Source organism: Nipponia nippon, unplaced genomic scaffold, assembly GCF_047370975.1.
Source record: "Nipponia nippon isolate SJK-2023a ecotype South Korea unplaced genomic scaffold, ASM4737097v1 scaffold_20, whole genome shotgun sequence".
Classification (NCBI taxonomy): Eukaryota; Metazoa; Chordata; class Aves; order Pelecaniformes; family Threskiornithidae; genus Nipponia; species Nipponia nippon.
Window position 1 is genome coordinate 4,457,388 of NW_028262337.1, and position 12,425 is coordinate 4,469,812.

The following is a 12,425-nucleotide window of genomic DNA, read 5'->3' on the forward strand; positions in this document are numbered from 1 at the left end:
CCCGGGAGGGGGGCTCCCGGGAGGGGCCGGCGAGGGCAGGCAGGCCTCCCACCCCACGCCTCGGCGGGCTCCGCGCCCTTCCCTACGCGCCCCGCGACGGGCCGAGCCCAGCTCGCTGCCCCCGCAGCCGGCGGGGTCTGCCCCGCGCCTCCCGGCTGAGCCGTGACCGGGGAGGCCGGGGGGCACCGGCCCCTCGGGGCACCTTGCGCCCAAGATCTGTCCCCTCCGGGAGGAGAGGCAGGTTTTGAAACTGGCCCTTCGTTTGCGGCTGGGGGGGTAAGGGGGTGTTTTGCTATTAATTGTTAATGTCGTCTGCCATTAGAGGGCACTAAGCAACCCTGCATTAGCGCTGCTCCGGCGAGCGAGGAGGGAGAGGCGGCGGGGGGCGGGGGGCGGGAGGGGGAGAGGGAGAGAGTGGCACCAATTTGGGAAAAGATTAAAAAGGATGTGGAGTCCCGGAGCTTCTGGAGTGCTCAAAATGCCCGGGCGCTGCTCAGGACGATGATCATAATAATAATAACAACAAAAAAAAATATGCAGCGAGGTCAATCATTTACCAGTCTGCTTCTTAATGCGTGTGACCGCAGGTGGTACCGAGGGACATTGTGATTCATGCCCACTTTCAAAGCAGGACCAGGGCCCGGTCTGAGGCACCCAAACAACTGTCTTCTAATATTAGCACGGCTGTATTTCTGGATCTATTATAGTCTGTCCAGACAGATCCCATTGTAATGGGATCTTTTATTAAAAGATTAGCACTATCTCCTGCAGTTGGTGGAAAAAAATCTGTTATCACTGAGTTATTTGCAGTTGTGGGGAGGGGGCGGGCGGTGGGGGGAGCCGGAGGGCGGGAGCGGGGAGGAGGGGTGTGGGGAGGGCCGGGCGGAGGGCGCGGGCGGCCGCGGCGCACCGGCCCCTGACCCGGCACTGTCCGGGCATTCCTGTCTGCATACTTCGCAGTCTGTTGTGCTTTGGTGGCTCAGAAAAGCGAAAGAATCGAAATTAAAAAGGCAGCTTTTGAATAAACAATACCATTTTCCGTTAAGTAATCGTTTTGTATAAAAGGAAATATCGCCTACTCAGTTTCATTCAGCGGTGCCAAAAAATGTTATAAATGAGAGACCGCCAACTTTTCTAAGGGGAGAATAATGCCAGACTGTGCTTAATAAACTAGTGCCCTAGAAGTTCATTATCGATGTTGCAATCTTTTCTGATTCTGAAAGGAGACCGCCTACGTCGCCCCCATTCCCGTCTCGTCCTCCCGGGCTCCCCGTGCGAAGGCTGTCACTGGGGCACAGCCCTAGGTATTAAACTTTTATTTGGCTCTTTCCTTTTTTTTTTTTTTTTTCTTTTTTTTTTCTGTTAGGCTTGGGGTTGGTCGGTTGGGGTTTGGGGTTTTTTTGGGCCGAGTCCCGCCGCGCGAGCTGCCTGCCCGCCAGCCGCCTCCCGCCCCTCGGAGGTGCGGGGAGTGGGATTTATTCTTAGCAGCCGCTTCGGGCGGGGACGGCAGCGCCCGGCGGCCGCGGAGCCCACCCCGGGGCGGGCAGGCGCCGCTCCGCGCCCCGACAGCCTCCGCACCTCCGCGCACCCCTCCGCGCCGTCGGGGGGGCGCGGGCGGGCAAGGGGCGCCCCTGGGGCAGCCGCCACCCCCGCGGGTCCCCGGCCCCCGCGGCGCGGGCGCGGCCCGCCCCGCGCCTCCCCGCTTGCGCGGGCGCGGCCGGCTGCGCGCCGGCGGCGGCGGGGGCTTGCGCTGCCTCCAGCCGCTGCGCCGAGGGCTCCGGCGCCTCCGCCGCGCAGGGCTGGCGTGGGGCTGCGCGGGTGCGCGCCCGGGGTGCGCGCCGGTGCGCGGCTGCGTGTGCACCTAGAGCAGATCATTGGAGAGGGCTTCCAGAAGGTGGAAAATGTCACCTGATTCACACTGAACTTTTTAAATCTCCCCACCCCCGAGCAGACACACACACACATTAGGAGACCGCCCACCGCAGACAGCTAAGACCCCCGTATAGATTTAAAGAGAGACTGCATTCACAGCCTGACGTTCATTCAATAGAGCGATCATAAGCAGGCTGGCTAGTGCTCGCTCCCTCTCCCTACTCCCCCTCACGCTGTTTCTGTGTCTCTCTCACTCCCTGCTGTACTGAGGATGTTAAATCAGAGAATCCACCCGGGCATGCTCTTACTCCTGATGTTTCTGTGCCACTTCATGGAAGACCACGCAGCGCAGGGTAAGACCAGATTCTTTATTCGCAGATATGTTTCTTTATTATTACTGTTGTTTTCTGTCTGTCGGGGTACGGTTTAGTTTGGTGCGGTGTTGAACGCCTCTCTCCAAGGTCCAACAGGACAGAAGTTAACTGCGGGCATGGGATTGCTTTGTACCGAGGTGCAGAGGTGTCATTTAGATCCCTCTTTGATCGGATCTTCGGACTGCTCTGCATAGGCACAGAGGGCAGATGAGGATGTTTCTCGGTATTTATTGTTATTATGCAGCATGAATGAAGAGCAACATCGCGAAGGAACTTTCCCAGTCTCGGCTCCCGAATGAGTGCTCAAAGTTTGTTGGTAATTCAGCTCAGATTTTTATCTCGCCTGCCTGACGGAAGGAGAGGCGGTGATGGGGAGCCCCACGATTACAGCTGACATTTTTAGAAACCAATAAGTGGTCATTTTCCGGACATTCCTTTAATATTGGGATTTCCTCCTCCCCCTTCCTTTTCTTTTTTTTTTTTTGTGTGTGTGTGTGTGTGTGTGTGTGTGAATAAGTATTAGTGTTGTAAATTCTCCTGCACTGAAGAGTATGCTTAAATAAGTTGTGGTTTGGTTTTTGTTTTTTCCCATGTGAACAAAACAAACCCGAACCTGATATTGACAACTCTTAAGAGCCCTCTTTCGACACAAGGGAATATTGATTTTTAGTTTTGGGGCTTTTTTCCCTTATCTTGACCGTGTTCCAGTCACAACTTGGATGTCTTACCATTGCTTGTTTTATAATTTATTTCCTTTTTTTTTTTTCTTTTCTCCCCCACTACCGAGCTAGAGCATAAGTTAGTCTAATGTAGGCAACTGTAAGACGCAAAACTTTTTTCTTTTTTTATAAGGGCGTTGTTTGTTCAATGATTTTTAGCGGGGGGGGGGGGGGGATATTCCCCCGCGCCCAGCGACATCTCGGCTGGCCGATCCTGACCCCTCGCTGCGGTACGTTCCCATCGGAGTAAGGAGGAAGGATCGAGCCCTGGCTGGATTAGCACCAGAATCAATTGGTATTGAGTTGCTGGAGAAGTCACATTGGTTATTCACGAGAGACTCATCCCAACCAAAACTCTCCAGCTAAAAAAGGGGGAGTTGCTTGGACTAATGTTCTTGGCTTGACTCCACAAATAACAGGGATACTAGTAAAAAAAAAAAAAAAGGGCAAAAAACCCCCAACAAAACCCACTCTATCCGGTTTAAGGACAGTGTACTTTCTTCTGAAATGCTTGCAGGAGAGACGGCACCTATAACTTTTCCAGACTGATCGATTTTTAAAACTCTGTAGGGACCTCCTACTCTATGTGCCCTTGTATTTTATGTACTTTGCTCACTTTTTGGAGCTCTGCTGACTTATTTTAGTGAAGGAAAGACATTTGTTAATAGAAGCAGCAAAATGTGGAGATTTCGAAAGACTTCGCTAACAGCAAATGTTCCCAATTCGTGCAGATTGCAAAATGGGCTGGGACTGAAACTCTGTGCGGCACTAAAACAATGCTGCTGTGCAGCCGCGGTGAGGAGGAGAGGGCAGGGGGAGGAGGAAGGAATTTGCAAGCGCGATTTTCTTTTTATTCCCTTTTAAATGCACATCCTTTTCAAGCCTCTGTCACGTGCCGGCAGTGCTCCTTCTGCTCTACATATGGAATAAATACCACCGAAGACTGCCTCTCGTCCTGTTTTGATCGGGTCTTTTCTTTCTTTCTGGTTTATTTGGGTTTTTTTTTTTTTTTGTGGGGGGGGGGGGGGGTGTTTTGGTTTTTTTTGTTTTGGCTTGTGTTTGGGGTTTTTTGTGGTTTTTTTTTTCTTTTTAAAACCGCGCTCCCGAATGGGCCGGAGTAGCTGCGGGTTATGAAATGGGACAAATAAAAGTAAACAGTCTAGTAAAAGTCATTGCAAGGCGCACGTGTTGTGTCTGGGTTAGTGGTGACCGCCACTGATCCGGCTGGGTGTCCCCTCCCGTCCCGCCCCCCCCGCAGCTGGGAACTGCTGGCTCCGGCAGGCGCGGAACGGCCGCTGCCAGGTCCTCTACAAAACCGACCTCAGCAAGGAGGAGTGCTGCAAGACCGGCCGCCTGACAACTTCGTGGACGGAAGAGGACGTCAACGACAACACGCTTTTTAAGTGGATGATTTTTAATGGGGGAGCTCCAAACTGCATCCCGTGCAAAGGTGAGGGGGTGCTGGCGAGCTGCGCCTCGCTGCGGAGCGGTTCGGGCAGGGGCTGGGCTGGGGAGGAGGAGGAGGAGGAGCGGGGAAAGAGCCGGGGCGGGGGGCGGGCAGCGCGGTCCTCCCTCGGTGGGGCTTTGAGGGGCGTCTCGAAGCGGCCCCGGGAGCAGTGAGGGGACCCCCGCTGCTGCCTGGCTGCCGTGCTCATCGCGGGGAGGAGGGGAGCCACCTCCTCTCCCCCCCGCCCTCAGTGGTGGGGGGAATTTCCCTCGAGTGGTGTTTCCTGGAGGGGGGGAAAGGTGTTTTCTCTCTATGCTCTGAGGTCACGGTGTCTTTTTTTTCTTTAAGCAGTTTTGACACCAGGTCTGTTCTGCACGCTCGGTACTAAAGTGGTGCCTCTTTCCTTCCATCAGAAACGTGCGAGAACGTGGACTGTGGACCCGGGAAGAAATGTAAAATGAACAAGAAGAACAAACCTCGGTGTGTTTGTGCTCCGGATTGCTCTAATATCACTTGGAAGGGCCCCGTGTGTGGCTTAGATGGGAAAACCTACAGGAACGAGTGTGCCCTTCTCAAAGCCAGATGTAAAGAACAGCCCGAACTTGAAGTCCAGTATCAGGGCAAATGCAAAAGTAGGTTTGCAAATCTAATCCGATCTCCCTCAAATGCCAAAGGGTGTGTGTCTGAGTGTAGGGAGGAGGAGCTGTTGGACGTACTTCCCCACAGGAACCAGAGTGATGTTCCAAATGCTGGGAGACAGTAACTAACCACGCTCAACAGACAAGGATGTAGCTGGATTGAGAGTTCCCCATAGTCTAGCAGCACTTATGTCCCACCATCTACCCTGAGATGGGAAGGTTTCCTTCAGCGGCCCTTAAATGAGGAGAGCTGCTGAAGGCTTTTACCTGATAATTTGTTTCATTGTGTCACCCATTCACTCCTTGCTGGGGCTCTGGGACCTCCTATTAATCACTGTTTCTGTCTTTATTTCAGAGACCTGTAGGGATGTTTTATGCCCAGGCAGCTCCACATGTGTGGTTGACCAAACTAATAACGCCTACTGTGTGACATGCAATCGTATTTGCCCAGAGCCTACCTCCCCTGAACAGTACCTCTGCGGGAATGACGGCATAACTTACGCCAGTGCCTGCCACCTGAGGAAAGCTACCTGCCTGCTGGGCAGATCCATTGGATTAGCCTACGAAGGAAAATGCATCAGTAGGTATCTCGGTCGGAGGGGTAAGGGTGGGGGCAGCTTCCTCAATCAGCTGTTTCAGGGTATCGTGTGTGCAATTGGATGGATGTAGTTAGCGCTGGGGAGGAGGAGGGACTTCCAGCAGCCTGGGTCAGTGCGCCACTCCAGGAAAAGGGAGAGCCAGGGTGGGCTTTGCGCGAGGAAAGACTGCAAAAGGGATGAGCGAGTAGATGGCCTGATCCTGCTTCTCTTTCTGTCACTGTGGGTGCTGACATTAATATCCAAGGGAGAAGTACCTGCCATTAAATAGATGATGACATGCTTACAGCATAACAAGGTCTTGATATTCAGTGGATCTGGATTCCTGGAAACAATTGTCTTCAAGTGGTCTTGGCAAAGCTTGCGTTAACTTAATTGGAAACATCTGATCACTTTTTCCTCTTTAGAAATATTGCAGAGTTTGAAGACAGTTGGTGGGTGAAGATAGGAAGATAATCTCTGTGCATCCTGACATTTTGTATTGTGATTTCCAGAAAGGACTGATAGTGAAGCGTGTTAGGAAGAAGCACCTTCAGGGCAGCCTCTGCTCCCCAAAACTGCTGGGGGAATTCAGGGGAGTGTCAGGCTGCTTTTAGTTGGCATAGGTTGAGGTGAATTCCCTTTCCAATCTTGTAGACAACTACTCTGTGTGGGTTAGCTTAAAAATAATTGATTTAGAAATGCTGAATGTGTTGGCAAATTCTGCACTTACCACTAATTTGTGGAGCTGAGTTTCCACTGACATCAAACGGAGCAGGAAGGTCATGTACAATAGGCAAATGTAATTCTGTATTCCCAGGGCCAAGCTCTGCTGGCACAGCTGTCTTTCCTCCCCCACATATAGGCAGGCAATGGTGTCCAAGGGACTACTTGCTTGAGCAAAATCAGCAAGTATCATCACATCTAGTGCATCTGAGTTTTGTCTATTCACAGGGGAAAGGGAGTTCGGGGTTGTTTGTTGTTGCTTTTCTTTTTTCTTTGTCTTTTCACTTACCTCTAGTATCCTGTATATATTTTTAGAAGCCAAATCCTGTGAAGACATTCAGTGCAGTGCTGGGAAGAAATGCTTGTGGGATTTTAAGGTTGGCAGAGGTCGGTGCGCCCTCTGCGATGAGCTATGCCCTGAAAGCAAGTCAGACGAGGCAGTCTGTGCCAGCGATAACACAACTTACCCAAGCGAGTGTGCCATGAAAGAGGCAGCCTGCTCCATGGGTGTGCTTTTAGAAGTAAAGCACTCTGGATCTTGCAACTGTAAGTGAGATTTTTAACTCTGCAGACTCTTAAAGCTTCTGAAGGCAATCCCTAGGTAATGAAGACTTACACCTTTAAACATAAGAAAGCTTGATTTAGAGATTCGAGATACGATACCGGTGCCATATAAGTATGTATCTATCACACAGACGCTTTGGTTACCGATAAAATGCAATAGGTCTCCAACAGCCAGTTGGCCTTCAAGTTGGGGCTTTGGGGCTATTCTAAGGACAAGTCATTTTGTCAGAAAGGGGTTGCCCTAGGAGTGTAATTCTAGAGATTTTTTCCTACTTTGTCTGCTCTCATGTGCTTTGCTGATTGCTTTATTAACACCTGGATAAACTCTAACTCGGTCCAAAAGAACAAGCTTAATGGTAGCACATGGGCACCTGGTTTAGCACAGTTGCCTCTACTAACTCTGAATGAAGGACACAAAGCATTAAACCTAGAACACAAGAGCGCTTTTTATTTGATTTCAGGAATCTGCCAATAAAACCTGAGCCATTGATTCTTCAGAACTTTCTGCAGTTATGACTTCATAGATTATGTATAAAAAACCTTATTGCATAACAGCAGATGCCAAAGAGCATCTCACTACAAGTCGCATAAAATGCAACGCTGTATTATGGCTGTTCAGAGGGCTTTGAAAACATGCACTGAGCTGCTTCTGCGCTGTTGTTGTCCTTATTTAAACAACAGCTCCCCTGTATTCCCCCATCTAGCCATTAATGAAGACCCAGAGGATGAAGAGGAAGATGAAGACCAGGACTACAGCTTTCCTATATCTTCCATTCTAGAGTGGTAAAACCTCCATCACTATTGGAACAGCCATTGGGCACGAAATCAATGTCCATACTGTAAATGAGTGTATGCTTATTTATTTTGGGGAGAAAAAAAGTATACATATAGTTGAGTCTCGTAGACATTTATTTATACTGTGTCATGTTTTATAATTTATACATAAAATGTCTGGTTGACTGTACACCTTGTTTTTTGAAGAAATTTATTCGTTACGGGAAGAGCAGTGTTATTTATTGTGAGGTCTCTTGCTTGTAAAGTAAAGCTTTTCTTTTTTCTTGTAAACTATAAAAGTCCATTCCTTAGAGCTTACCCACATGATCTCATCTCTTTGTTTCACTGATGTTAACTCTTTTCCACTTTAACAAACTTGCATGTCGGTTTCTGTTATGTTTATTTATTGGACTTTCTTCTTGCCGGTTCTGTACATAAAAGATCCCTCGGGTTTTTGTTTACAAGGAATCTTGACTGACCAAAAGGCGTTGTAACTGACTTAAGTATACTTCCAGGGTGCAGTGAGGCGATCTTTAAGGAAACTTCTTCCACTTCACTTTTCTTTACTTCTGATCACATCATGTACTGAAGTGATCTCTATGTGCTGAGCATATATACTGTACTATACAAATTCTGGACCCAAAGAAATCGGATTATGAAGGTTGTTAATAACTACAGGGCTAACTGTAATAAGAATAAAGGTTTTATTTTATTTTTATTGTTTTATTTTTTTTTTGTACATGCATGAGTTCTTTATCAGGTGTTTCCTTTAAGATGGTCTTACAGTACCACTTTCAAAGTTTTCCCAATCAATGTGTCACTAAAAGTTATATCAAAGCTTTATCAGTTCAAGTTTCTTGCTTTTCATAATACTTTTTTTCTGATGCAATTTTATATTTTCAAACATGGCGAGTTAAATATAAATTCATTTAAATATATAGTTTTGTACTTTTCTACCATGTAAATGTGCAATGTATATAAAAGTTATAATGTGTATTTGTAAATAAATGATGAGTGAAAAAAATAAAAAATGGAATTTTCCCTAGAGGCAGTCCTCAGTTTTTGGTTCTAAAGGGTTCTAGCCCTCTGGTGCAGAGAAGACATACTGATAGTTAGGGGAAAGAAGGCTTGTGCATGGCACAGCAGCGAAACATGCTGGTTAAAGCCAAAGCTTTCAGCTGACATTGATTCAAGATACCCTTTTTCAGACAGGAGCAATGTCTCTAGTTCATTGGTATTAATTAATTTTAAATCCAAGTACAGCAATGGAGGAGAAGAGATTCGGCATTTTTGTTTCCGTCTCCATCCTCTAAATAAAAAGGCTGTCATTTCTTGGACATCTTTAACTTCGATATTTCTAGGAGGTTTTGAATATGCATTTGAATTTTTGCTAAGCTTCAGATCCATGTTACCAGGGTTGCAGTTGTATCACCGTTTTAGATGACAAATAGAAAAAGCAAAAAATGACCTACTTGCCCAAATTCAAGATGTGTAACAATTAGCACAAAAGACAAAAAAAATCTTCTAACAAACCATCAGAGAGCACATTATCACTTGGAAATTATTTTCTCTCAAAAGAAGGTTAATTCAGAAGTTCTTTTTTAGTGAACCAATATTCAGAGTGGACACGCTTTTAAGAGTGGATACTAATACAGTGAACTGAGGAAAGGTAACGGCCATAAGCATGGCAGGGACCAAAATCCTGTTTTATGCTACCTGAGTTATGCTGTTCTCCCAAATAAGGCCCCACTTAGCAAAATTTCTCTATCATACTGCATAAAACTTAAAAACATACTTAAGCACATTATTCAGTAGTGTTTTAAGTACTTTGCTGAATTGAAGTCTGAGAGCAGAATTTGATTTACCCATTTGGTTTAAATACAAATCATATTTGAAGGCTGTTCCTGCTATAGTCTTCTGTATATTTTTTACTATAAAGTAAACTCTAATTTGTTATGGATTGTTTAGCATTATCCAAAGCAAATATAATTTATTCATCTACGAATACATGAAAACTACAGGCGTGCATTTATAATACTGTATTCAAAATAATAGCAAAAAAAATCTGCCCTTCATCCTCCTGTTGCTTCATTTAGACAAGCAGTCTTTTTGGAAGGAAGTACATGATGAGAGGAGCAAAGGGAGCAGGATTTTGGTCTCCTGAGGGAACAGAACACTGAATAAAAGAGAACGGGGCCGGGAGAACAGAGGGGTGGAAAAATAACTTATTGGAAAATCTGTCAAGGAACTAATAAACACATGACAATGACATAGAGACAAAATGTTTAATAGATGTGGAGAGTATCAGAGGAGATTTTTCTCAAATTGAGATAGGTGCCAGCTACTTCATTTCCAACAAAATGACAACATTAAAAGACTGTTTTTAATTGTAAATATATTTACATGTCTTACAGAGAGACTGTAGAAGAGCAGGATTTCTGGGTTCTAATTTTATGTCCTGGTGCTGATCACAAAATAACTTTGAGAAGTCACTGACAGCCAAATTCAAAAAAGCAACAAAAATGCCAGGAAGCTATATTTACACATGAACATGTATGCGAAACAGCCACAAAAATCTACATCAGGTTTTTGCTGATAGAATTATCTAAAAGTTCTGCTACTGCATTTCCCATTGCTACTGCTACTTCTATACAGCTGAAAATCTTAAAACGTACCTTGCACAAAAGCCTGCCTGTGATGTACAGGTGGGGCATCTCCTGAGAGGCTGCATCAGGTAAGCACCTTCTGAGCATGCCTAACATACACCAACCTCGTCACGAAGCACAACAGCCCCAGAGACTTTCTCCCAGAAACATGTCCAGAGGTTGTGGCAGGACAACTGCCAATATTTTACATAATATCATACTTGTAGATAAGGCACTTTTTCATGGAGTGGGAGATGCAGGTTCACTGCCAGTCTCTTCCTGAGGAGATCTTTCCCACATCTCCCAAGAGTGCATCCACCACCAGCTTAAGGTGAAGCTCAGGCTGGAGAACTGTCTGTCATGCCTGCTGAAGCCATACTTCTGTATTGGAGAGGAAGCAAGATTCATTCAGAGAGGATAATTTGCAACCCTAATAGGTGCTCCTTTTGAAGAGGAAGTCCTGGGTTATTGCCTCAGGGGCTGCCTACACATTTTGCATTTGTAATTGAGTAACATACATAAATAGTGCTTGAAGCAGGGGCCAAAATCCAGGTTGCCTCCCCTCCTTCCCCCAGTAGGAAAGTGCCTCCATCCTTGAGCTATGAAATCATGTTTAACTCTCTGCTTAAATCAAGATTACAAATCTCACATCTTTTTCTACACTGAGTCATAGTTACAACAGGAGAGCCTTTCCTTTTTTCATCCTCTCTTTTAGGCTTGTACATGGGGAACTTCCTGGGAAGCGGAAATGTGAACTTAATTCCCTCAGTCTAAGGAAGGTGATGAATCCATTTTTTCTACCTCTTGTCCTTTTCTTTGTGTTTTTGGTTTGGTTTGGTTTTGCTTCCTCTCTTAAGGCACAGGCTATCCTGGATGTTGTTTAAATGAAGAAACAGAGATGCCTGGATGTCTAAGTACAAGAAGGTAACTTCCAGCTCTGAAAGCATCTTGCACAAGCTCCTAAAACCAAAAGAGACATAAATTTTCAGAAATATCTTTCTCTTCAGTGTTTTCTATTGTCTGGCACACATATTCCCCTTGCTGTAAATCACATTTCTGAAACTCCTAGTTCACCATGGAGTATACTTTGTTACTGAATCCCAGGCCTGTAAACTCCATTCACAAATGCAGGCACAGTAACACAGAGTGGAGAATGTATGTTTGGAAACAGAAACACGTATTCTGGCACTTAAGTAAAATCAACTTAATTCCAAGAGACCCAGCTTGAGGCATTTGAATGATAAGAACATTGCCTCTAAAGCCCTGGTTCCCAAATGTATTTGTCTGTGCAATACATGCAAGCAAGTATACACAATTTTGATTACACTCAAATGCATTCCTGATAGCTGTGTTCATGTGACAGAATTATGAACAGTATCATGGACCTCTTTTGCACCTTTTACCTCTTTTCTTGCTTTCTGCCTGCTAATACACCTCAACTAAAACTACATTCCAAGCCTCTCAGCAAATTTCAAACAGCTGCCATTTCTTTTTTTTATGACATAAAAATGTTTCCTTCTTTCCCTCCAAATGGGAATCAGGTGAAATTAAATTTCAGTATGCAGTGCTGTTCTCTAGGCAGTGACATTTTCCTATACAATGAATCACCAGCACAGAAACATCTGTATCTTATCCCTTTGAAGAACTAAAATTCCATGCTTTCTGGTGAAGCATAACATTTGTACATAGACCAAGGGGTTCACAAGCTATCAGATTTTAAATTCATAACTCCCTGAAGATAAGGCAATTACATTTTTTGTTTGATATTTCTGTAATTCCAATGCCTGCCTGACCCATTATGGCAGCATGGATTTTGCAGGTAGTATATGAAAAATAGTATGCACAAGTTAACTCTTTAAATTTTTTTTTTTTTTCTGATAGACATAAATACATAATGGACCTGAGTGACTGGATTTTGCTGACACTCATTTGGGATCATCTATATAATTCGCATTCATTCGTTACTCCTAAACATTGTGGCCAATGAAATTATCACACAGTGGAGAAATATGACATGAAAACAAGGTGCGAGCTGTAATGTTCAGCCTAGAGACTGATATGGAGTTAAAACCACAGGTATGGCTCATATTC

At 45.7% G+C, this 12,425-nt stretch overlaps 1 protein-coding gene across 2 annotated transcripts; it reads left to right on the forward strand.

The window, feature by feature from the left end:
• Window positions 1–1,980: 1,980 nt before the first annotated feature.
• FST (follistatin) lies at window positions 1,981–8,734 on the forward strand. Of its 2 annotated transcripts, none has more exons than XM_087759741.1 (6): window positions 1,981–2,225; window positions 4,224–4,415; window positions 4,826–5,044; window positions 5,406–5,630; window positions 6,667–6,897; window positions 7,620–8,734. In XM_087759741.1, exons 1-6 carry the CDS (start codon window positions 2,144–2,146, stop codon window positions 7,700–7,702), a joined length of 1,032 nt encoding a protein of 343 aa, XP_087615867.1. In that variant the 5' UTR covers window positions 1,981–2,143; the 3' UTR covers window positions 7,703–8,734. The 2 variants fall into 2 exon arrangements, with proteins under 2 accessions (XP_087615867.1, XP_087615868.1); XM_087759742.1 differs by lacking the exon at window positions 7,620–8,734 and adding an exon at window positions 7,377–7,608.
• Window positions 8,735–12,425: the final 3,691 nt, after the last annotated feature.